This window comes from Taudactylus pleione, unplaced genomic scaffold (assembly GCF_031769625.1).
Source record: "Taudactylus pleione unplaced genomic scaffold, aTauple2 ptg000781l, whole genome shotgun sequence".
In the NCBI taxonomy this organism is placed as follows: Eukaryota; Metazoa; Chordata; class Amphibia; order Anura; family Myobatrachidae; genus Taudactylus; species Taudactylus pleione.
The window spans coordinates 4,510,693-4,538,005 of NW_028285183.1; the positions used below are offsets into that span (position 1 = coordinate 4,510,693).

General features: G+C 47.3%; 1 protein-coding gene across 5 annotated transcripts in view; it reads left to right on the top strand.

Moving 5' to 3' along the window:
• Nucleotides 1-27,313, top strand: part of SLC12A8 (solute carrier family 12 member 8) — a 61,057-nt gene that overhangs the window by 25,967 nt on the left and 7,777 nt on the right. For all 5 annotated transcript variants that reach the window (XM_088457725.1, XM_088457724.1, XM_088457727.1 and 2 more), the window contains exons 7-12: nt 10,976-11,089; nt 15,830-15,917; nt 16,383-16,470; nt 19,820-19,966; nt 23,887-24,628; nt 26,952-27,049. In XM_088457725.1, coding sequence (XP_088313851.1) covers nt 10,976-11,089; nt 15,830-15,917; nt 16,383-16,470; nt 19,820-19,966; nt 23,887-24,628; nt 26,952-27,049 — 1,277 coding nt within the window. The remainder of the gene's footprint in view (nt 1-10,975; nt 11,090-15,829; nt 15,918-16,382; nt 16,471-19,819; nt 19,967-23,886; nt 24,629-26,951; nt 27,050-27,313) is intronic.

Sequence of the window (27,313 nt, forward strand, 5' to 3'; positions counted from 1 at the left end):
ATTTACACCTCCACATACCTGTCCCACATCATTTACACCTCCACATACCTGTCCCACATCATTTACACCTCCACATACCTGTCCCACATCATTTACACCTCCACATACCTGTCCTACATCATTTGCACCTCCACATACCTGTCTTACATCATTTACACCTCCACATACCGGTCTTACATCATTTACACCTCCACATACCTGTCCCACATCATTTACACCTCCACATACCTGTCCCACATCATTTACACCTCCACATACCTGTCCCACATCATTTACACCTCCACATACCTGTCCTACATCATTTGCACCTCCACATACCTGTCTTACATCATTTACACCTCCACATACCTATCCCACATCATTTACACCTCCACATACCTGTCTTACATCATTTACACCTCCACATACCTATCCCACATCATTTATACCTCCACATACGTGTCCCACATCATTACAACTTCACATACCTGTCCCACATCATTACAACTTCACATACCTGTCCCACATAACTACACCTCCACATACCTGTCCCACATCATTTACACCTCCACATACCTGTCCCACATCATTTACACCTCCACACACCTGTCCCACATCATTTACACCTCCACATACCTATCCCACATCATTTACACCTCCACATACCTATCCCACATCATTTACACCTCCATTTTTGAGCTTTTTACAGAAATTCACCCTAAAAATGATAACTTTTATACGGTTTAAATCCCTCCAAGTGCCTGATTATTCATTGGGAGGGGCAGCAGCTTTGATAAGGTCCAATCCTACAGGGGAGTAATCCGTACAGCTATCGCTTTCATTAGATCTTTACTGCTTAGTGCAGTCCTGTCTCGTCTGCTGCACATTTACTCCCGTTGGGTCGCGTATGTGCAAGTGTTTGGTGAGGGGGACATTATACAATGCTGTACTCTGTGGGTTGCATTACCTAATGCCATCTAAAGATTTTTGGAGTTTGATAAATTGCACTACTGGACACCCCTGCAAACAAACAGACCAATTAATTTTATATATATAAGATTTGTTGCTGTATTATGCACATGTAACCACCAGGGGGCAGGACTGCTCCATTCATGCAGCAAGAAGAGTCTGATGTAAACACTGATCACTTAACACAAGTTCAGGGACCTTTCTTGGACCAGTCAACTGTCTTCTTCTGATCATCATTTTCCTGGATATTTATGTAAGAATTAACATTTTACACCAGGATAGTCTCTGTCTGTCTTAAAATAGGCCCCTCCTGACCCTGAGAGCCCACACTGGGCCTATCTTTACTAAACACATGTTTCTGCCAGTTTCACACTCATAAATATTTGAAAATTTGCAATCAGCAAGATGTGATTGTAGGAATGTGCGGACCAGGGGTGTCCTCTGCCTTCGCTTTGTAAGTGCAGGGTTGGAGTCTTCTGCAAGAAGTTCCAGGTCTGAAGGAGAAAGATTAGACTCCCGACTCTTGTTTTCCTCCTAGGGAAGTGCAAGTTGCAGGGTGTGCCCGGTTACAGCAGGGGCAGGAAGGATGTGATTGTCATTTGTTCTCCATGGACCTGTGTTCATCCTGATTGCAGCTTTCCAGTACCCACACAGCGTGAGCTCACACACGGGCACACAGACACTGGCCGTACACACATACAGAGAGGGGGTGTACAATGCACATGGAGCACACAGACACTGGCTGTACACACATACAGAGAGGGGGTGTACAATGCACATGGGGCACACAGACACTGGCTGTACACACATACAGAGAGGGGGTGTACAATGCACATGGGGCACACAGACACTGGCTGTACACACATACAGAGAGGGGGTGTACAATGCACATGGGGCACACAGACACTGGCTGTACACACATACAGAGAGGGGGTTTACAATGCACATGGGGCACACAGACACTGGCTGTACACACATACAGAGAGGGGGTGTACAATGCACATGGGGCACACAGACACTGGCTGTACACACATACAGAGAGGGGGTGTACAATGCACATGGGGCACACAGACACTGGCTGTACACACATACAGAGAGGGGGTGTACAATGCACATGGGGCACACAGACACTGGCTGTACACACATACAGAGAGGGGGTTTACAATGCACATGGGGCACACAGACACTGGCTGTACACACATACAGAGAGGGGGTGTACAATGCACATGGGGCACACAGACACTGGCTGTACACACATACAGAGAGGGGGTGTACAATGCACATGGGGCACACAGACACTGGCTGTACACACATACAGAGAGGGGGTGTACAATGCACATGGGGCACACAGACACTGGCTGTACACATATACAGAAAGGGGGTGTACAATGTACATGGGGCACACAGACACTGGCTGTACACACATACAGAGAGGGGGTGTACAATGCACATGGGGCACACAGACACTGGCTGTACACACATACAGAGAGGGGGTGTACAATGCACATGGGGCACACAGACACTGGCTGTACACACATACAGAGAGGGGGTGTACAATGCACATGGGGCACACAGACACTGGCTGTACACACATACAGAGAGGGGGTTTACAATGCACATGGGGCACACAGACACTGGCTGTACACACATACAGAGAGGGGGTGTACAATGCACATGGGGCACACAGACACTGGCTGTACACACATACAGAGAGGGGGTGTACAATGCACATGGGGCACACAGACACTGGCTGTACACACATACAGAGAGGGGGTTTACAATGCACATGGGGCACACAGACACTGGCTGTACACACATACAGAGAGGGGGTGTACAATGCACATGGGGCACACAGACACTGGCTGTACACACATACAGAGAGGGGGTGTACAATGCACATGGGGCACACAGACACTGGCTGTACACACATACAGAGAGGGGGTGTACAATGCACATGGGGCACACAGACACTGGCTGTACACACATACAGAGAGGGGGTGTACAATGTACATGGGGCACACAGACACTGGCTGTACACACATACAGAGAGGGGGTGTACAATGTACATGGGGCACACAAACACTGGCTGTACACACATACAGAGAGGGGGTGTACAATGTACATGGGGCACACAGACACTGGCTGTACACACATACAGAGAGGGGGTGTACAATGCACATGGGGCACACAGACACTGGCTGTACACACATACAGAGAGGGGGTGTACAATGTACATGGGGCACACAGACACTGGCTGTACACATACAGAGAGGGGGTGTACAATGTACATGGGGCACACAGACACTGGCTGTACACACATACAGAGAGGGGGTGTACAATGTACATGGGGCACACAGACACTGGCTGTACACACATACAGAGAGGGGGTGTACAATGCACATGGGGCACACAGACACTGGCTGTACACACATACAGAGAGGGGGTGTACAATGCACATGGGGCACACAGACACTGGCTGTACACACATACAGAGAGGGGGTGTACAATGTACATGGGGCACACAGACACTGGCTGTACACATATACAGAGAGGGGGTGTACAATGTACATGGGGCACACAGACACTGGCTGTACACACATACAGAGAGGGGGTGTACAATGTACATGGGGCACACAGACACTGGCTGTACACACATACAGAGAGGGGGTGTACAATGTACATGGGGCACACAGACACTGGCTGTACACATATACAGAGAGGGGGTGTACAATGTACATGGGGCACACAGACACTGGCTGTACACACATACAGAGAGGGGGTGTACAATGTACATGGGGCACACAGACACTGGCTGTACACACATACAGAGAGGGGGTGTACAATGCACATGGGGCACACAGACACTGGCTGTACACACATACAGAGAGGGGGTGTACAATGTACATGGGGCACACAGACACTGGCTGTACACACATACAGAGAGGGGGTGTACAATGTACATGGGGCACACAGACACTGGCTGTACACACATACAGAGAGGGGGTGTACAATGCACATGGGGCACACAGACACTGGCTGTACACACATACAGAGAGGGGGTGTACAATGTACATGGGGCACACAGACACTGGCTGTACACATATACAGAGAGGGGGTGTACAATGTACATGGGGCACACAGACACTGGCTGTACACACATACAGAGAGGGGGTGTACAATGTACATGGGGCACACAGACACTGGCTGTACACACATACAGAGAGGGGGTGTACAATGCACATGGGGCACACAGACACTGGCTGTACACACATACAGAGAGGGGGTGTACAATGTACATGGGGCACACAGACACTGGCTGTACACACATACAGAGAGGGGGTGTACAATGTACATGGGGCACACAGACACTGGCTGTACACACATACAGAGAGGGGGTGTACAATGCACATGGGGCACACAGACACTGGCTGTACACACATACAGAGAGGGGGTGTACAATGTACATGGGGCACACAGACACTGGCTGTACACACATACAGAGAGGGGGTGTACAATGCACATGGGGCACACAGACACTGGCTGTACACATACAGAGAGGGGGTGTACAATGCACATGGGGCACACAGACACTGGCTGTACACACATACAGAGAGGGGGTGTACAATGCACATGGGACACACAGACACTGGCTGTACACATACAGAGAGGGGGTGTACAATGCACATGGGGCACACAGACACTGGCTGTACACACATACAGAGAGGGGGTGTACAATGCACATGGGGCACACAGACACTGGCTGTACACACATACAGAGAGGGGGTGTACAATGCACATGGGGCACACAGACACTGGCTGTACACACATACAGAGAGGGGGTGTACAATGCACATGGGGCACACAGACACTGGCTGTACACACATACAGAGAGGGGGTGTACAATGCACATGGGGCACACAGACACTGGCTGTACACACATACAGAGAGGGGGTGTACAATGCACATGGGGCACACAGACACTGGCTGTACACACATACAGAGAGGGGGTGTACAATGCACATGGGGCACACAGACACTGGCTGTACACACATACAGAGAGGGGGTGTACAATGTACATGGGGCACACAGACACTGGCTGTACACACATACAGAGAGGGGGTGTACAATGCACATGGGGCACACAGACACTGGCTGTACACACATACAGAGAGGGGGTGTACAATGCACATGGGGCACACAGACACTGGCTATACTTGAGTAGTATATTGCATTTTCTGACTTTGGACAGGGTGGTTTAAAATTACACACTTAATAAATTAATGATCTGTGTGTACATGCATATTGATATACGTTACATGTCACGTGAAAATTCATGGGTCACACATGTAGGCACAGGGCACGTTATCCATTTAGAGTAGATATTGCAGTTCTGATAGATCTCAGATTAACTATTGACGTGTATGTGCCTTGCACCGGCTACTGACGTGTATGTGCCTTGCACCGGCTACTGACGTGTATGTGCCTTGCACCGGCTACTGACGTGTATGTGCCGTGCACCGGCTACTGACGTGTATGTGCCTTGCACCGGCTACTGACGTGTATGTGCCTTGCACCGGCTACTGACGTGTATGTGCCGTGCACCGGCTACTGACGTGTATGTGCCGTGCACCGGCTACTGACGTGTATGTGCCGTGCACCGGCTACTAACTGTAATTTGCCGTGTGCCAGCTACTGTTGAGTATGTGCCATGTACCAGCTGTTTGCTGGGTTCTGCGGTATTTGCAAAATAGGAAACTACTTTCTGCAGGTTTTTCCAATTAGCACACATAGATGTACCATGACCTCATACATGAGCAGCTCCCAGACTGCGGCAGTCTGACCGGGAGGGACATGGACCTCTGCCAAGTATGTGGGATAGGAACCGGGGACAGATCCAGCTCCACAGAACAATCTACATAATGGCAGCGTTTGGCCATGTAACACCCAGTCCAGAGTTTGTAAACTTTGTACTTTTTTTAATAGCTCTTTAAACCAGGAGAGGGATTATCACAGAGTGTACAGCACTCGCTGCTAGTGGCAGAATTCGCTCCACATGATCCTGATTTAACGAAGTTTCCAGACAGTAAAGTTCAAAATATCAGAAGAGATTTCACTTATTAGTCTCTGAAGTACCAGATAATTCCTCCAATCACAGGAGGAACATCATGAGATACAGAGAATATTCATCTACCAAACATGGAATGTTTCATGGCTCGGTTCAGATTGATTGTAAACCCAGAGGGATGATAACTGTCCTCTGCAAATGTTCCCCATACTTTACCTGTGTAGGGAGCCTAGGGCAGGGACTAGCTGGCACCTCTAATAGTGCAGGAGTGGGATGATGGCTGGCACTGGGGGTATGATAGGCGGTAGCCAGCAGGAGAGAGTGGGGAAGTAGGGCCGGCAGGAGTGGAGCAAGGGCAAGATGGTTCAGCTGGCAGCAGCGGGGTAAAATCAGTGAGTGCAGCTGACAGGAGTGAGGTGAGGGCAGTGAATGCAACTTGCAGGAGTGGGGCGAGGGCAGAGAGTGCAGCTGGCAGGATTAGGGTGAGGGTAGTGAGTGGGTCGAGGGCAGAGTGTGCAGCTGGCAGGAGTGGGTCGAGGGCAGAGTGTGCAGCTGGCAGAAGTGGGGCAAGGGCAGAGTGTGCAGCTGGCAGGAGTGGGGTGAGGGTAGTGAGTGGGGCAGAGTGCAGCTGGCAGTAGTGGGTCGAGGGCAGTAAATGCATCTGGCAGGAGTGGGGCGAGGGCAGTAAGTGGAGCTGGCAGGAGTGGGGCGAGGGCAGTAAATGCATCTGGCAGGAGTGGGGCAAGGGCAGTAAGTGGAGCTGGCAGGAGTGGAGCCAGGGGCACTGAGTGCAGTTGGCATGAGTGGGGCAAGGGCAGTGTGTGCAGCTGGCAGGAGTGGGGCAAGGGCAGAGTGTGCAGCTGGTAGGAGTGGGGGCAGGGCAGTGAGTGGAGCTGGCAGGAGTGGGGCAGAGTGCAGCTGGCAGGAATGGTGCAAGAGCAGTGAATGCAACTGGCAGCAGTGGGGCAAGGGCAGTGAATGCAGTTGGTGAGAGTGCAGTAAGTGCAGCTGGCAAGAGTGGGGTGAGGGCAGTGAGTGGAGCTGGCAGTAGTGGGCCGAGTGCAGCTGGCAGGAATGGTGGCGAGAGCAGTGAGTGCAGCTGGCAGAAGTGGGGTGTGGGCAGTGAGTGCAGTTGGCAGGACTGGACGATTGCAGTGAGTGCAGCTGGCAGGAGTGGGGCAAGGGCAGAGTGTGCAGCTGGCAGGAGTGGGGCAAGGGCAGAGTGTGCAGCTGGTAGGAGTGGGGCCAGGGCAGTGAGTGGAGCTGGCAGGAGTGGGGCAGAGTGCAGCTGGCAGGAATGGTGCAAGAGCAGTGAATGCAACTGGCAGCAGTGGGGCAAGGGCAGTGAATGCAGTTGATGAGAGTGCAGTAAGTGCAGCTGGCAAGAGTGGGGTGAGGGCAGTGAGTGGAGCTGGCAGTAGTGGGCCGAGTGCAGCTGGCAGGAATGGTGGCGAGAGCAGTGAGTGCAGCTGGCAGGAGTGGGGTGAGGGCAGTGAGTGCAGTTGGCAGGACTGGACGATTGCAGTGAGTGCAGCTGGCAGGAGTGGAGTGAGGGCAGAGTGTGCAGCTGGCAGGAGTGGGGCAAGGGCAGAGTGTGCAGCTGGTAGGAGTGGGGCCAGGGCAGTGAGTGGAGCTGGCAGGAGTGGGGCAGAGTGCAGCTGGCAGGAATGGTGCAAGAGCAGTGAATGCAACTGGCAGCAGTGGGGCAAGGGCAGTGAATGCAGTTGGTGAGAGTGCAGTAAGTGCAGCTGGCAAGAGTGGGGTGAGGGCAGTGGGTGGAGCTGGCAGTAGTGGGCCGAGTGCAGCTGGCAGGAATGGTGGCGAGAGCAGTGAGTGCAGCTGGCAGGAGTGGGGTGAGGGCAGTGAGTGCAGTTGGCAGGACTGGACGATTGCAGTGAGTGCAGCTGGCAGGAGTGGAGTGAGGGCAGTGAGTGCAGCTGGCAGGAGTGGGGTGAGGGCAGTGTGTGCAGCTGGCAGGAGTGGGGTGAGGGCAGTGAGTGCAGCTGGCAGGACTGGACGAGGGCAGTGAGTGCAGCTGGCAGAGAATAAGTGACAGAAGAGAAGTGAGGGTACGGCAGCAGGTAAGAGTGCTCAACATGCGTCACCCTGGCATGAGGGAATGAGCCTCATCATCTCTCTAAGGAATTATTATTTACATTTATTTATTTTTAAGATAAACAAGTCTTTAATTGTCCCTTGTGGAAACCGTGGTCCAGGAGAGGAAGAGATTAGCTGCTGCCTGTACTGTGATAAACGCCGTATGGTAGAGTCAGACGGGAGATATCGGGGGCTGATGAAAGACTTCTGAGAGAAGAAAGATGTTTCTGTGCCCTGTATCTGAGTGTCGCTGTGTAACTCTGATATAGAACCTGAGACTCTAATTCACTGGTGCCAGCAATTTCCCCTTACATTGACGGTGCCCAGATCCTACCAGTGTCTGGAAAATGCAGAGTGATAAAGGGACAGAATCCATTGTTCAGTGTCCACCTGACACCCTGCGACTCTGCTGGAAAAAATATAGTGAACTATTTTAGCTGTTGTGACATCAGTAACACGCCCCTGTTTGTGACCAATCCACGCCGTGCATTCAGAATATTCAATTAGGTGCGAAAAGTACCGTACTTTTCGCATGCTGGACTTTTCGCCGACATCGCTGGTTTTCTATGGGAAAAAGTATCGCGCTTATCCTCGTATTCAATTAGAAAACGGCACCTGGCGAATTCGGAATATGCGAAAAGTTCTGTCAGATTTGGGGAAATCAGCCTGACACCCCCCAAAAGATGCACTGACATTGGGGATCACACTAGAATAGCCCTGCTGAAGGTATTTGGGGTACTTAAATGATCTCAGTAGCTGCTAATTATCTTCTTTGCAAAAGTGGTGAAGAATAGCATTTAGAAGATTTTTTTGCAGAAAATAAGTAGTTCCAGTAAAGTTGGGGTACATGAAAATGGGGACTAGCATATTTTAAAGTTGCTAAAATGAAGTTTCAAAAAAACGTAAAAAAATCCACCTGCAATCTTAAAAACACCTGCCCCATACTTGGGTGCCCCTGGAGTCCATTTCGCTAGTTTTTAAGTTTGTCCCCCAACTTTGTACTTTTTCGCCCCCTTTTTCAAAGTCATTTTTTGGGGTGTTCTAAAGTATTAAACTTTTTTTTGACACCGTTTACCTTTGGGGGACTGTCCCAAGGGTGCAGGGTGATTCCCACAAGTTTGCACCCCAAAACCCCAATTATGCACTTTTTTTTCAGCCTCCTTCCATAGGCACATCTTTTTCGCCTATTCCAATGCATTGACTTTCCGCACCGGCGAGAAGTCTTTGGAATTGAATACGGGGATACGTTTTCGCCTGGCAGATGACGTCCGCGGCGAAACTTTTCAGCAGAAACTTCCTTTTCACACCTAGTTTAATATGCCCCTATATCTGCTCAGTTATCGAGTCACCTCCCCCCCAACCTGTCCTCCTTCTACAGGGGAGTAACAGAATATGAGGGACCTCTCTCCTTCTCAGATTACTTGCATGTCTGACTAGCTCTCTGCTATCTGGACTTGGATGGCTATACGCTGCCTCGAGTTCAACATAACCAAAACCGAACCTCCCGCCGATTGTCGCATCACCTCCTCCCGTTTCCCTCACAGTAGATGATGGGAACCTGGGGGATATACAATATTTAGTTAAGTCTAAACACTCCAGTTACTGTATAGCTGGTATATTATTTACCTTAATATTGCACAGCCTGTAAAAAAATCAAAATCAAAACTGTTACAGTAATAATGTTACAACGCTATCATTATGTGATAAAATACATGGTTTAGTGTGTATTATTATTGTAATTATTATTATTAATACACACTAATGCTGGGCATACACGGCCAGATAAGATTACTCTCACAGTGTATCAGCCCGACATCCGCGCTCCGCCCTCGGGGGAGGAGACATTTCCCTGTTCCACACAGCAAATGTCGGTCTGTCGGCCGCGGTGGGGCATACACTGCCCGATGCGGCCGACAGTTTACCGGTAAATGTCGCATCGGACGTACATGCTGGACAATGCCCGACCGAGCAATATTTAACCCTCGGTCGCGCCCCCACACGCTACAGTTATCGGGGCGATCCGCCGATACGATATTTGTAGCGTGTATGGCCAGCATTAGCCATTTATTTTATTATTATTATTATTATTATTAATACACACTAAGCCATGTATTTTATTATTAATAATAATAATAAATACCTTCTGTATTTACTTCCCCCGGGGGCCTACTGCTAAGGTTATGGTGTCCTGCTAATACCTGGCTGCAACTTCAGTATTGTCGCATAAATATTACGCAGAGCTTTACAGTGAATATTTGGGCGGTCGCATAGGTCCTCCTAACAATCTATATTCCCTATCACACGGGCACACACATGTAGAAGTTAAGTAACCTACCAGTATAATTTGGAGTATTGGATGGAACCGGAGCTCCTTGAGGAAATCCACACAAACTCGGGGAGAACTTACAGACTACACACAATATACAAACTGTAGCGCTAACCACTGCTCCACTCTGCTGCCATACGCGCTGGTGATGATGGTATAGATTGGTCCTGTGAATGCAGTCTGCAGGATTCCGCCAATGTTCTGTCAGCGGTAATATCTGGAATTGCATTTAAGTTATTTTTTTTTTTTAATTTGTGACATTTTGATGGAATCCCTAAAAGCAGAGCTGGAAGAGTAGTGGAAATACTGAACAAATTATGCAGAACATTTACCACCACTGTACCAGTATAACGGCACAATCCGCACAGTGTTAAGCATTGCACACGTTACATTTAATAATTGGTAGTTTATTAATGGTTTAAGCCTTTGGCCGCGATTTAGAGATCAGATCTCTATTTGAGGTTCCATGTACAGGTATATATTTATATTAGAGATTACACATGTATGTTGTGGTTACATGTTGTGCTCTCTTTCCTCAGAACACGGCTTTGTAGGATATTCAGAGGAATTACTGCGGAATAACACCTTTCCAGATTACACCCCAGGAGAGTCTTTCTTCACTGTGTTTGGGGTATTTTTCCCGGCTGCAACAGGTATTACAGACGGGGAGGGGGTCCGAGGCATTATGTGCCCCATATGTCTCCTTGTCCCCTCATATTTTGTATACATGTCTCCTCTACATCCCTAGCCCCTAATAATTGCATATAGTGTATAAGGGCAGCTGTGATCATTTTCACATATCTGATACATAAAATACATATGTACTTCTCCAGCGTATAGAGTATATATGATAGTCCACTCCTCCAGACCCCCACATTTGGGAGGGAATTCAGTTAATTTACCCCCCCGCACTTGAGGCGTGCGAGTTACCATTGCGACAGTGTGTAAAATACCTTGAAACCAGCAGTACCGTAAATGCAGCATATAACCACACTTACTTATGATGTACACAGTGTATATGTGATACTCTCCTCCTCCCCCAGGTATGATGTACACAGTGTATATGTGATACTCACCACCTCCCAGGTATGATGTACACAGTGTATATGTGATACTCACCTCCTCCCCCCAGGTATGATGTATACAGTGTATATGTGATACTCACCTCCCCGGAGGTGTGATGTATACAGTGTATATGTGATACTCACCTCCCCCAGGTATGATGTACACAGTGTATATGTGATACTCTCCTCCTCCCCCCAGGTATGATGTACACAGTGTATATGTGATACTCTCCTCCTCCCCCCAGGTATGATGTACACAGTGTATATGTGATACTCAGCTCCTCCCCCAGGTGTGATGTACACAGTGTATATGTGATACTCAGCTCCTCCCCCCAGGTATGATGTACACAGTGTATATGTGATACTCAGCTCCTCACCCCAGGTATGATGTACACAGTGTATATGTGATTCTCAGCTCCTCCCCCCAGGTATAGTGTATATGTGATACTCACCTCCCCCCAGGTATGATGTACACAGTGTATATGTGATGCTCACCTCCTCCCCCCAGGTATGATGTACACAGTGTATATGTGATACTCAGCTCCTCCCCCAGGTATGATGTACACAGTGTATATGTGATACTGGGCTCCTCCCCCCAGGTATGATGTACACAGTGTATATGTGATGCTCACCTCCTCACCCCAGGTATGATGTACACAGTGTATATGTGATACTCAGCTCCTCCCCCCAGGTATGATGTACACAGTGTATATGTGATACTCACCTCCCCCCAGGTATAATGTACACAGTGTATATGTGATACTCAGCTCCTCCCCCCCAGGTATGATGTACACAGTGTATATGTGATACTCAGCTCCTCCCCCCCAGGTATGATGTACACAGTGTATATGTGATACTCAGCTCCTCCCCCCAGGTATGATGTACACAGTGTATATGTGATACTCACCACCTCCCCCCCCGGGTATGATGTACACAGTGTATATGTGATACTCTCCTCCCCCCAGGTATGATGTACACAGTGTATATGTGATACTCAGCTCCTCCCCGGCGCAGGTATGATGTACACAGTGTATATGTGATACTCAGCTCCTCCCCCCAGGTATGATGTACACAGTGTATATGTGATACTCACCACCTCCCCCCCGGGTATGATGTACACAGTGTATATGTGATACTCAGCTCCTCCTCCCAGGTATGATGTATGCAGTGTATATGTGATACTCAGCTCCTCCCCCCAGGTATGATGTACACAGTGTATATGTGATACTCAGCTCCTCCCCCCAGGTATGATGTACGCAGTGTATATGTGATACTCTCCTCCCCCCAGGTATGATGTACGCAGTGTATATGTGATACTCTCCTCCCCCAGGTGTGATGTACACAGTGTATATGTGATACTCAGCTCCTCCCCCCAGGTATGATGTACACAGTGTATATGTGATACTCAGCTCCTCACCCCAGGTATGATGTACACAGTGTATATGTGATTCTCAGCTCCTCCCCCCAGGTATAGTGTATATGTGATACTCACCTCCCCCCAGGTATGATGTACACAGTGTATATGTGATGCTCACCTCCTCCCCCCAGGTATGATGTACACAGTGTATATGTGATACTCAGCTCCTCCCCCAGGTATGATGTACACAGTGTATATGTGATACTGGGCTCCTCCCCCCAGGTATGATGTACACAGTGTATATGTGATGCTCACCTCCTCACCCCAGGTATGATGTACACAGTGTATATGTGATACTCAGCTCCTCCCCCCAGGTATGATGTACACAGTGTATATGTGATACTCACCTCCCCCCAGGTATAATGTACACAGTGTATATGTGATACTCAGCTCCTCCCCCCCAGGTATGATGTACACAGTGTATATGTGATACTCAGCTCCTCCCCCCCAGGTATGATGTACACAGTGTATATGTGATACTCAGCTCCTCCCCCCAGGTATGATGTACACAGTGTATATGTGATACTCACCACCTCCCCCCCCGGGTATGATGTACACAGTGTATATGTGATACTCTCCTCCCCCCAGGTATGATGTACACAGTGTATATGTGATACTCAGCTCCTCCCCGGCGCAGGTATGATGTACACAGTGTATATGTGATACTCAGCTCCTCCCCCCAGGTATGATGTACACAGTGTATATGTGATACTCACCACCTCCCCCCCGGGTATGATGTACACAGTGTATATGTGATACTCAGCTCCTCCTCCCAGGTATGATGTATGCAGTGTATATGTGATACTCAGCTCCTCCCCCCAGGTATGATGTACACAGTGTATATGTGATACTCAGCTCCTCCCCCCAGGTATGATGTACGCAGTGTATATGTGATACTCAGCTCCTCCCCCCAGGTATGATGTACGCAGTGTATATGTGATACTCACCTCCTCCTCCCAGGTATGATGTACACAGTGTATATGTGATACTCTCCTCCCCCCAGGTATGATGTACACAGTGTATATGTGATACTCAGCTCCTCCCCGGCGCAGGTATGATGTACACAGTGTATATGTGATACTCAGCTCCTCCCCCCAGGTATGATGTACACAGTGTATATGTGATACTCACCACCTCCCCCCCCGGGTATGATGTACACAGTGTATATGTGATACTCACCTCCTCCCCCCAGGTATAATGTACACAGTGTATATGTGATGCTCACCACCTCCCCCCAGGTATGATGTACACAGTGTATATGTGATACTCTCCTCCCCCCAGGTGTGATGTATGCAGTGTATATGTGGTAATCTGTTCTTTTTAGTAAATGAACTCACGGATCCTGCCATATGTTTTGCATGAAGGTAAGGAGCTGTATCTGTTTTCTAATTAATGGATCACTCTGTAATCTGCTTCACATGATTCCAAGAGCTGCAGCGGAATTAGGGGGGATTAGAGCAGTTTCTATGGGGACGAGTCAGGAATTATAGCTCAGTGAGTGACAGATGTTTACAGCCTGTTTTACTGTTCTCCAGCAAGTTTCTGCCAGTAACGTGTATATAATACACCTTATAAACCACAGTAACACTAATCCGTTATATGTACAGTGTGTGTATATGTATGCTAAGTAAACCTGTGGTTTTGGAGAATGTCTGCAGGAACTGAGGCACCAGAGCCATTTTTACTGTGTGCGGGAACACTTTATGCTGGCAACATTAAAGCTTTGCTTATTTATGAAAACCCAGAAAAGCTGTACTTTATTTGAGCATCCGAACACTGGGCCTGATTGAGAGCCGGACGCTATTTGCGCTCGCTCGTTCAGAAAAAGGGGCTGGCTGTTTAAATTGACCGTTCGCTCTTTGCGGTCTGTTGACGCCTCTATGTCTGAACGAGCGAACAAAACATGCTGTCGTTATTTTGAAAAAAAAAAACGCCCCCTGGCCGCTCGCATCATACGTCATCTCCGCTATTTATTACATTAATCGAGTACATCGAAAGGCGAATGATCTGCTCGCTATTCTTGTGGTTGCATTTTCCTACCGCAATCATGCGAGCAGTTCAGGCAAAAAAAAAACAACTGACGTGGTCGATGACGCTGCTTTGTTAATTATGCACACCCTTAAAACGCCCGTTTTGACCGTTTGGCACGCCTGCGTTCGGATCACCACTCCCTGTTTTCAAGCACCTTCCCCTGTTACCACCCACAAACGCCTCATCCTGTCACTCAAATTAGCAGGCATTCGCTATTTTGCGAGCACACGATTTCTGACCGCACTGACTGGTTCGCGCATGCGTATTACAACCCATACACATGCGCAGATGTGCGAACATCGCTCAGAACGAACGAGCGGCCGCTTACGAGCGGCTCTGAATGAGCTCCACTGCACCACTGACCACTCTACTGAGTAAAATTCCCCAACATGTCAATTATCCCAATAGTACATACTGCTATGATGCCACCAGTAATTATGTCTACTGCACATTGCCATATATAAATACCGTTGACTATGTTTAAACATTTTCGAAGTAGAAGATGTCTCTGAGAACATTGTGTATGTGGGGAAATAGTTGTTCTATGCACAGCTGACTTCCTGTGTGTAAAGTTACAATTTAAGATGTTGCAGAATCTGTCTGAAGTGATGTTTATCAGGACAGGACCCTGCATCTCTAAGGTCTGCTGGGTACGGGGGGATTGTAGGATCCCTGCAATTGTGTCTCAGTAACCAGTGTGGGCATGTAGGGTCCACCCCAGGATAGCAGGGTGTTGCAGGGTGCTAGCTACATTACAATATTCCTTTTTATTTGTGTGTTGATGCTTTCGTTACTATGCAAGACCTGTTACTGATTCATAAGTAACTTCCCACTTATCAAGGTGTCTCGTTACTTACACGTCTGCCTGTCCCAATCTGTAGGCGTCATGGCCGGCTTTAATATGAGCGGAGATCTGCAGCGGCCGTCCGTTAATATTCCAGTTGGCTCCTTGGCTGCGATCGCCATATCGTAAGTGTAAAGCCGAAAGAACGATTTATGGCACATTTGTGTGGGTTTGGTTTTGTTTGCTGAGAGGGGTCATGCTTTGGAAGACTGTATACAGGTGTTTGCTATGTCTCTCTGTAACGTGAGTTACCATGGAATGGCCTATTAGCATATTTGAGCAACTGCGTTCCATGAGAGATTGCATTTGCGATTTGCATTAGCGTATATCTTGGAATCGGGATGCCCGTGTGCAAGTTTCAATGTGAAGCCGAACGCAATGGTCTGGTCAGGTGACCCGCGCATCCAGGTGCTTTTTTTTTACCTTTTACAGGCAGTGTTGTATTGTGTCACGTGACAGTGACATTACTACTCCTCAAATATATGATGTACTTATCAACATATATGTGTCATGCAACCTGCAACTAAATGAGATTTTCTACAAATGATTCGTGAGCCTGAAACTGGTTTTTTTTTTCCCCTTCGTTCTAGGTGGTTCCTCTATGTTGTGTTTGTCATCTTGCTTGGAGCCATTTGTGCCAGGGAATTCCTGCGCTATGAGTTTATGATTGCAGAGAAGGTAATCGCTAACAGCGGTCCGGCCGATCCAGTGCTCGGACCATACAACTTGATCCAACAGAGCAATTGGCGCAGTCTGCCAGTGATCACTAACATTGTCCTGCTTAATTTGCCGCCGATTGCGGCCACCTCTGATAGATCCAGGTCTAGTGATTTGTTGGTCTTTTCCAAGCTCCAACATGCGATGTGCAGCTAATCGGGTTTGAAATCCATAGTGTACAGTACTTTACCCAAATCTCTAATCTACACTGAGCAGCCAAATTCCTATGACCAGCAGGTAATTTTATGTAAAGTAACTATTCCGCAGATAAAGCTGACGCAGGATGTCTGAGTCTGCAACAGTGCATCAAATCACGGATAAAATAAACCAGGGACCAATACAGATGGCCTCTCAACGAACATTACACCGCACACATTGTATGGGCTACCAAAGTCCTGTCCGCATGCCATTGCTATCTGCTGCAAACCGGGTGAGACGCCCCCAGTTGGGATGTAGTCGGCATCCCGGCATGCGGGATGCCGTAGGTCTAAATACCGGCGCCAAAAATCCCGACAGGTCGGGATTCAGGCACCAGTATCCTGATTGTCGGCATCCCGAAGATAAGTATCGGGATGTTAGGAGTAGGTTAGGGTTAGAGTGCGGGGTTAGGTTTAGGGACTAGAGGGTGGGTTAGGCTTAGGCACCAGGGAGGGAGTGTTAGGTTTAGGGTGCGGGTAGGGGGAGGTTAGGTTTAGGCACTAGGGGGAGGGGGGTGTTGGGTTTAGAGTGCGAGGAGGGGGGAGGTTAGGTTTAGGCACTGGGGAGGGGGGTGTTGGGTTTAGGGGGAGGGGTGGTTAGGTTTAGGCACTAGGGGGGGTGGGAGTGTTAGGGAAGGGGTTAGGATTCTCTCGCCGTGTGTTCCTATGGGTGTCGGAATTCTGGCTGTTGGGATGCCGCTGTCGGCATTCTGACCCAGCAGCATCCTAACAGCCAGGATTTCATACCCAACCCCCTCCAGTTTTCTCAGGAACACAGGAATTGGACAATAAATGATTGGTAAGGTGTCATGTGGTCTGACATCACAATTACACCATGCAGATGGTAGGGTGAAGATATGGAGACAACCTCACGAAAGCATGGATCCTTCTTCAGCATGGCGGAGGCAACGTTATAAAGAAGCAGTTCTTCTCATTTGGGCTAATATTCCCTAAGAAACATACCGACTACTAGTAATATCCGTGTCTGGAAGAATTCAAGCAGTATTAAGGGCAAAAGATGACACAACAAAGTACTAAACCAGTGGTTATAATAATTTGGCCACTCGCTGTATATCTTCCCCATGTAGCACCTGTACTTTACTAAGAGATCTGATCTAGAACATCTGCACTATCTAGAATATCCCCTCTGTTCTTTACTCATAAATCTGATCTAGAACATCTGCATTATCTAGAACTTAATTTCTGTTCTTTTCTCAAAGATCTGATCTAGAACATCTACACTATCTATCCCCTCTGCTCTTTTCTCAGATATCTCATCTAGAACATCCCCTCTGTTCTTTACTCAGATCTGATCTAGAACATATGCATTATCTAGAACATCCCATCTGTTCTTTACTCAGATCTGATCTAGAACATCAGCATTATCTAGAACATCCCCTCTGTTCTTTACTCAGAGATCAGATCTAGAACATACCCTCTGTTCTTTACGCAGAGATCTGATCTAGAACGTCTCTGTGTAACACCTGCTCTTGTCTGATGTGTTCCTGTTCTATTGCTCCTACTTGACATACTGTTACATGTTACACCACATTGTTATCCAGAATAAACCCAGATATAGCTCCAGATGGTTATAGAATGTGCTGGTTGATAGTTACACATGTGAAGTCCGTGTTACATGGGATAGTGATGGTATCAGCGGTCACTCCACTTTTTTACATTTGCCGCTGTTCCGGTAACATGGACCCAGGGAGAGAGTAACGTGTTTCAAGTGGCCCCTCAGGAGCTGGATTACTTCTCATAATCTGAGGCTTTAACCGTTCCCTGGCTAATATGTAAGACACTTGCCGGGCGTGTAATGCGATTACGTTCCTGCGCTCGTCTCTCTGACATTACACTCTGATATTTCCATGACAACAGACTCTACATAATAAAGGCTGGGAAGGTGATTATGCCCCTGTAATAACCCTGATCACCCGCCCGCATGCTCCTCTGACTGTTCTGTGCCATTCGGTTCTCGGGGCAGTTAGGGGTGCATGTCATAGGTTTCGTTATGGAAGATTTAGTTACATTACAGGTATTTGCTCCAGGATTCAACTGGTTTCAGCACACAGACAATAGGTCACATTACCCCAGAGAAACACGTCTCATGGGTAACAAATCATTAATGTCACATGTACAACAAACTGTGAGAAGACCGTAACGGGGGAGATGTATCAAACCATCAAAAAAGGACAAATAGAGAAGTTACTCATAGCAACCAGTCAGCTTCTGTCGATCATTTCGTAGAATGCACTTGATAAATGATAGCTACAAGCTGATTGGTTGCTATGGACAACTCCACATGTCCTATTTACAATATTTGCTATAACTCCCCCCTTCATCATGGCTTAGAGTCCCAGGACCTGATGGGGTACTATTGTCTGGGGGTCAAAGGACGTAAAGTGGTTCTGTAGCCTGGGGTCAAAGGACATGATGGGGTTCCATTGTAGTGAAAGTGTTTATATGGTCCGCTGTCTGCATTGAGAAGGCCAATGATGTGCATACAGATGGCTCCACATACATCTAGCCTCCTTGCGCGTTAAACATTCCTTCTAGACGTGCTGTGGTGTGACTCGGTAACGCTAGCTTCTTTTTTTTTTTTTGCATCTTTTTACCTTCAAACGCGTTTCACTCGCACAAGGATGCTGCTAGATAGCACAAGCAGCTTCTGCTGATTAAAATGATATGCCGCATGGCTATGTTCTGTGAGCGAGTGCGGGTGTATCTGCCTGTGAGATACTACATTACAGTGTCAGTGGCTGTAACACTGTAACGTAGCATTTCACATGCAGGTACACTCGCAGACGCATAGACATGCTGCATATCATTTTAATCAGCAGAAGCTGCTTGTGCTATTGAAGGTAAGAAGACGCACAAAAGATGCTCACCGCTACCAAGTCACACTGAGTAGCGGTTGTGTGGCGCGACTTGTAGCGCACGGAGGATAGGTGTATGTGGGTACATTTGTCAGTAGAGCAGGAGGTCTCTCAGGAGATGGACAAGGGGTGGGATCTAATGGGTTCAGCTGTGTCCCCCTCTCCTGGGGTTTTCCCATTGTGTCCTCTTAGCCGTACGTTGGATCTGACCCTCTCCGTTCCCCTCTTCCTCCTCAGGTGTCTCTGGTGGGCTTCCTCTTTCTGCTGGGCCTCTACATCTCCTCGCTGGCCTCCTGCATGGGAGGTCTTTATGGTGCTCCCAGAATCCTTCAGTGCATTGCACAGGAGAAGGTGATTCCCATTCTCTCCTTCCTGGGACACGGGGTAAGTTTATCATCCTGCAAAGTACAACACTGCTGTTTTACAGTGTGATGCCCCAGTACACTAATAATTTCACTAAAACTCCAGGAAAAAAATGGAGTGATGCACTTTAATGAATGGGTTTTTTTTTTTTGTTAATATTTTATATGGAGCTCTTTGTCCATGCACAATGTACTTGTGTACAGCTGTACCACACTTCTTAGTGCTCATCAGTGCAAGATGTGAAGCGGTCTCCTACTTAGGCCCGTATTTAATTTGGAGCGAAAAGCCGGAATCGGCGAAAAAGTTTCGCCGATTAAGTCGTTTCGCCAGGAGGAAAAGTATCGCCGTACTCAATTTGAAAGACTTTCCGCCTAGGCGGAAAGTCAATGCAATGTAGTAGGCGAAAAAGTTTCGCCTATGAATAGCAGGTGGAAAAAAGTGCAGAATTGGGGTTTTGGGGTGCAACGTTGAATGAACCCCCGTGCAGCCTTCAGACAGTCCCCTAAAGGTAAACTGCATCAAAATGTTTTAACACCCCAAAAAATCACTTCCATTTTGGGGGCAAAAAAAAAGAAAGTTGGGGGACAAAGTTAAAAACTAGCGACCTACACTCTAGGGGGTCCCCAAGTATTCCCCATGCGTTTTTTTTTCATTGCAGGTGGATTTTTCACGATTTTTTAAACTTAATTTTTGCAACTTTAAAATATGCTGGCCCCCATTTTCAAGTACCCCAAATTTGCTGGGATAACTTATTTTCTGCAAAAAAACCTCCAGAATACTATTCTGCACCACGTATACAAAAACGCCATTTAGCAGCTATTGAGCCCGTTTAAATACCCCAAATACCTTCAGCAAGCCAAATCGGGGGGTAACCATAGTGAACCCCCATGTCAGAGCATCTTTTGGGGGCTGTCAGGCTGATTTCCCCAAATCTGCCATGACTTTTCGCTTGTTTTAAGTTTCTCCGGGTCCCGTTTTCACGTACTTTCAAATTGAATACGGGGATACGCGGGCACGCGCGCGACACTTTTCCGCTTACAAAACACGCGATGTAGGCGAAAAGTCCGGGAGACGGAAAATTATCGCGGGATCGCTCAAATTGAATACGGCTCTAAGGGTGGTGTATTTTCCTCCATTTTGTTAAGGTAAATGTTTACACAGAGTTGTGGGAAATCGCACAAGTGATATAATTAGCAAATCCCTAGACGAGAATATGAACATTCCACATGTGATTCTATTGAGAAAAGCGATTATAGACTTTGGCTGCTTTTTCCTCCTCATTATAACCTGTGGGAAACTAGCTGATTACGTGTCCACCGGCCAGTCGTTATCAGCTGATTAGAGGGTGAACAATGATCTGTACAATGAATATCCTATAATGTAGGATATAATATCCAGTATAGCGCTGACTTATGCGTTGAGTGGGACCATCTCGGGGCCCCTTGGCCAGAAAGTCGGCGTACGTACTGCTCTGTGCCGCCAGTATGCCAGATAATCACATGGCAGTGTTCACCCCACATAGATGAGCGTGACGCACATTTCTTGCTAAACGCGCTTCGTAGCCACAGTCTTCTGCATTCGCAGGAAATGTCTTATAACCCTAGCCAGGGCATGCTCCGAAACAGTGCGCACGCAAGTATGGACAATGCAGATATGCAAGCGTTTCGTTCACTTCTACACCAGGGCGGGCCCACACACCGCACACCCTGCACCCAATTAAATGTACTTACCTCTCCGTCGGCCCGGCGCTGGCTGCAGAGCTGCTAAATCATCATGGAAAATGGCCACTGTGGCCATTTTCCTGGTGATTCGTGCGTGCGCAGTAGAGATATCCTGGGAACGCGGCGCGGGCGCCATGTTCCCGGAGACCTGCGCATTTGCAGTAGACCCATTGCCAGAGTCTTCTAGACATTCAGTGAGGAGTGGGCCCGATCGGAGCCTGCACAAGGGCCCCTCCTCTCTTAGGGGTCTATGTACTAAGCAGTGTTAGGAGACAGAGTGAAAAGTGATAAGTCAGTGATAAGGTGCCAGCCAATCAGCTCCCAACTGTCATTTTGCAAACACAGCCTGTGAGATGGCAGTTGGGAGCTGATTGGCTGGTACCTTATCACTTATCAATCAGCTCCCAACTGCCATCTCACAGGCTGTGTTTGAAAAATGACAGTTGGGAGCTGATTGGCTGGTACCTTATCACTGACTTATCACTTTTAACTCTGTCTCCTAACACTGCTTAGTACATAGACCCCTTAAAGCACCTCTGGGACCAAGAGCTAATCGCTGCTTCCAATGGAAGAATAACTGTAACCCTCCAATATCAGAACTACAACCAAACAAATATGGAAGCGCCATCAGTCAGATAATACAATTTCTATTACAAATATTGACGATAATATGTGCAACATTTTACACGGACAGTGAAAAATTAAATACAATATAAAATTTACTTTTTAAGAACAGTATAATCCACTATACTTCTATTTATATTGCAAATAGCTACAAAGAATATTGTTTCTAACCAGTGACTGTAATAAATACAAAAAGCCACAAATGAAGCTGATAGTAGCAAGTTAGAACAGTCACAATGTTAGTTGTTGTTTAGTACCAATAGATCTGTAGCCCTAGTATTTTTAGTTGGTAATTAGTAGCTGGTTAGAACAGCCTCAGTGTCTACTGTTACTTTGTAGCAATAGTCCTGTAGCATTAGCAATAATGAGCACCGTCCTCCTCAGCAGTGCATAAGCCAACAGAATCGCTTTATTAGCGGTCCCGATGCAGCGCACCCTAATAAACATGTCTGTTTCAATATGTTTTATCAAGTTGTATGTATAAATAGGGGGGTACAAAGTATCCAAGCGAATGCTGGTTCCATCCCTTATCTCCCAGCTGCTGGTATTCCTATCGTGCAGCCTATCAGGAGATATCTTGTATCACGCACTTCTCAGGGTTTCCAGCCAGGTCTCCCAAATCCATGTTGGCTTAAAATCACGATGGGAATCCAATCACCCGGCTGGTAGCAGTTATAACTTAACGCGTTTCTCAACTGTGATCACCTTAATGTTCCTGACTTCCTCAGAAGTTAAGAGAGGACGTACCGACGATTTTGCACATAGTATAGAGCAGGCACAGGCGCGCACTGACAAGGACTAGTCACAAAGCAGTCGTACACATAGATTGACGGGCATACTGCAAGATGCGTCCATATACGGACAAATATATGCGTTTTGTTCCCTGCGCACAATGCGTGAGCACATATGCCCAAATCCCATCCAGTTTTGCACTCTGATTGCAGTGTTTTATATACTTTTTTTTTTCCCCCATGTGGTTGGCTAAAGCTATGGGAACTCGAACTTTAATAAATATACCCCTCAAAGAGCAGTACCTAATGATATTGGGGGGATGTAGTTACCAGACTGGCGGACGGCATGCCGCCAGTCTGAATCCTGACGGTGGAAGCCAGACCTGAAACTTAAGATAGGTGTGGAAATACCCGGGAGGGAGGGGAGGAGGGGGAGTGTTAGGCACCACTGTGGGGGGGGCTAGGGTTAGGAACTAAGGGGGAAGGGTTAGGTTTAGGCACAAAGGGGGGAGACTTAGTGCCTAAACCTAACGAGGAGGGTTAGGGTGTGGGGGGGCGGGGGTTAGATTAGGCTACAAGAAGGGAGGGTTAGGGGGAGAAAGGGGGGGGAGGGTAAGCATACTTACCCGAGCCCTGTCGGGATACCAACCACCAGGATGCAGTTGTCGGCATTTTGACAGGAGGCATCCCAACTGCCAGCATTACATACTGATTCCGATATTGGGTATTTTTAAGCAACACACAGGGGGCCGAATAACCTTCATGGTTTGCATTAGTCTGTGAAGTGACCTTTAGAACCCGCTAAAGAAAATGGATAGTAACGTGTATCTGATCATTATCTGTCTCCTTGGTTATCTCCATTTAGAGAGGTCCTAACAAGACCCCAGTGGCTGCTATCTTCTTGACTGGCCTCATTACAATGGGCTTTGTCTTTGTTGGCCAAGTGAACATCCTGGCACCAATAGTTACCATTAATTTCATGCTGACGTACAGTGTGGTGGACTACTCTTACTTCTCGGTGACAATGAGCTACAATCTACAGCACACTCGCAGAAAAATCAGGAGAGTCACCTCGAGGTCACCAGGTCCTTCTCAGCCTTTGGTCTTTGATAAGACCACAAGTTATGGTTCAAATGGGACCCTGCTGGAATTCACAAAGGACATGGACCAACTCTTCAAGCCGAGCCATATGGAGAAAACGCACAGCACCAGGATCCAGGATAAAGAGCAGAAGAAGTTCATGAACCTCAAAAAATCTAGAAAACCAGCTAAGGAGACTTTGCAAAATAGCTTCCAGTTGGACCTTCAGCAAAACATTGACCATGAGCTGGAGAACAGGACTTCGATCAAAACATTCTCTGACCAGGACCAAGTGAGCTGGACTTTGGAGAACACACATACTAATCAGGTCCAAGAGAGCAGCATGCTAATTCCAGAGCCTGATGAAGATAGTGAGGGTCGCCCTTCTGTAAAGATCGGCAGCCAGGAACAAGCAAACGACTGTATGTGCGATGAGGCGGAGGACATAAACCGAAGAGGAGACCAGGAGCAACTCTTCACAGAAATCCAGCAGCCAGGAGCGGAGGAGATTGGTATAAAGAATGAAGGTGAGGAGGTTTGTTTTTGCAGACCCTAGAAAGGGATGTGAGATGCAACTGGTTCATTTCTGATGGTCTGTGCACTGGCTCCATTTAGGTGGTTCAGATTTTAGCTGTAACAGATTGAAAACCATACATTTTTGCATATTCAGTGTACAGCCGTGGCCAAAAGTTGTGAGAATGACAAAAGTATTCGTTTTCACAAAATTTGCTGCTTCAGTGTTTTTGACCTTCTTGTCAGATGTTACTATGGTATACTGAAGTAAATTTACAAGCATTTTATAAGTCAAAGGCTTTTATTGACCATTACATTAAGTTTATGCAAAGAGTCAATATTTGCAGTGTTGACCCGTCTTTTTCAAGACCTCTGCAATTCGCCCAGGCATGCTGTCAATCAACTTCTGGGCCACATACTGACTGATGGCCGCCCATTCTTGCCTAATCAATGCTTGGAGTTTGTCAGAATTTGTGGGTTTTTGTTTGTCCACCCACCTCCTGAGGATTGACCACAAGTTCTCAATGGGATTACGGTCTGGGAGTTTCCTGGCCATGGACCCAAAATTTAAATGTTTTGTTCCCCGAGCCACTTAGTAATCACTTTTGCCTTATAGCAAGGTGCTCCATCATGCTGGAAAAGGCATTGTTCATCACCAAACTGTTCTTGGATGTTTGGGAGAAGTTGCTCCTTGGAGGATGTTTTGGTACCATTCTTTATTCATGGCTGTGTTCTTAGGCAAAATTGTGAGTGAGCCCCTTCCCTTGGCTGAGAAGCAACTCCACACATGAATGGTCTCAGGATGCTTTACTGTTGGCATGACACTGGACTGATGGTAGCGCTCACCTTTCCTTCTCCAGACCAGTGTTTTTCCAGATGCCCCAAACAATCTGAAAGGGGATTCATCAGAGAAAATAACTTTACCGTGGTCCTCAGCAGTCCAATCCCTGTACCTTATGAAGAAAATCAGTCTGTCCCTGATGGTTTTCCTGGAGACCTGGAGAGAAGTGGCTTATTTGCTGCCCTTCTTGACACCAGGCCATCCTCCAAAAGTCTTCATCCTGTGTCATGCCAACAGTAAAGCATCCTGAGACCATTCATGTGTGGGGTTGCTTCTCAGCCATGGGAGTGGGATCACTCCAAATTTTGCCTAAGAACACAGCCATGAATAAAGAATGGTACCAAAACATTCTCCAAGAACAACTTCTCCCAACCTTCCAAGAACAGTTTGGTAACGAACAATGCCTTTTCCAGCATGATGGAGCACCTTGCTATAAGGAAAAAGTGATAACCAAGTGGCTCGGGGAACAAAACATCGAAATTTTGGGTCCATGGCCAGGAAACTCCCCAGACCGTAATCCCATTGAAAACTTGTGGTCAATCCTCAAGAGGCGGGTGGACAAACAAACACCCACAAATTCTGACAAACTCCAAGCATTGATTAGACAAGAATGGGCAGCCATCAGTCAGTATGTGGCCCAGAAGTTGATTGACAGCATGCCAGGGCGAATTGCAGAGGTCTTGAAAAAGAAGGGTCAACACTGCAAATATTGACTCTTTGCATAAACTTAATGTAATTGTCAATAAAAGCCTGTGACACTTAAGAAATGCTGTAATGTTACTTCAGTATACCATAGTAACATCTGACAAAGAGGTCTAAAAACACTGAAGCAGCGAACTTTGGAAAACCAATACTTGTGTCATTTTCAAAACTTTTTTGGCCACCGCTGTATACTGTGGGCGGCTCCGAGAGAATACTATTAATTTTTGGGGAATATGTATTTGGAATTAAGATCAGCAAGGACAGGGATTAAAGTCATCCCAATAGGCGCTAGTCCGTTAAATCGAGATGATGACATGATACGTGACATTAAGTGACAAATAAGTTGGGGGTTTCCTCCTGTCTGAAGTACATATTAACATGGGCTTAAAGTAAACAAGACGCGCTCAGCGAATAGATGTGAGAATGGGAAGTAACTGCACACAAAATGTACACTTTAGCGTTCGGTAGAAGTTAAGTTGTCGTCGTTGTTTGCACAACTATCTGGTTCAGCCATTCAGCCCCATGAGTGCAGCATGTAGTAGTAGAAAGTCCCCCCATTCACCCACACACAGGATTCATTTAAGGCATAATTAGCAAAATACATTTTTAATTGAAAGTGATGGTAGTCTAGATGTAATTTTATCACCATTTCCCAGTGGGTCCTACCAGGGTAGGTTTAGTTGGGTTGATGTTTCAGTTGCAGTTCCGGAAAGTGGGACAGGGCGGCACCTAGAAAGGCGATAGATGGACAATTAATGTGATTTTTCACTTTCATTTGTTACGTTTTCTGACAGATTCAAACTTGAAGCAGAAAATTCCAGAGTTCGAGATTCAAAGTCTCTCTTCATCGTTCTACAGCAAGCTGTGCAACCACTGGGTGTCCTTCCTGGGTGTGAGTATCATGTACTGTATATATACGTTCCTATATAGTATCGTTCCTCGCGTGGCTACTTGTTCTGTCTATGGATGACCCTCCACCATGTCATTGTGTTCAACCTGAAAAGCCCAAATACATTTTTGCGATGCTCTGTTGATATCTGATGACACGAGGCAGACAATAGACAGGGGGGGGACTCACTATGAGACGCCACCATCCAAAACTAATGGGCCGAGCTTCAAGACTATGGTCTTTGCTATAGCGCTGTTCTTTGGTGCC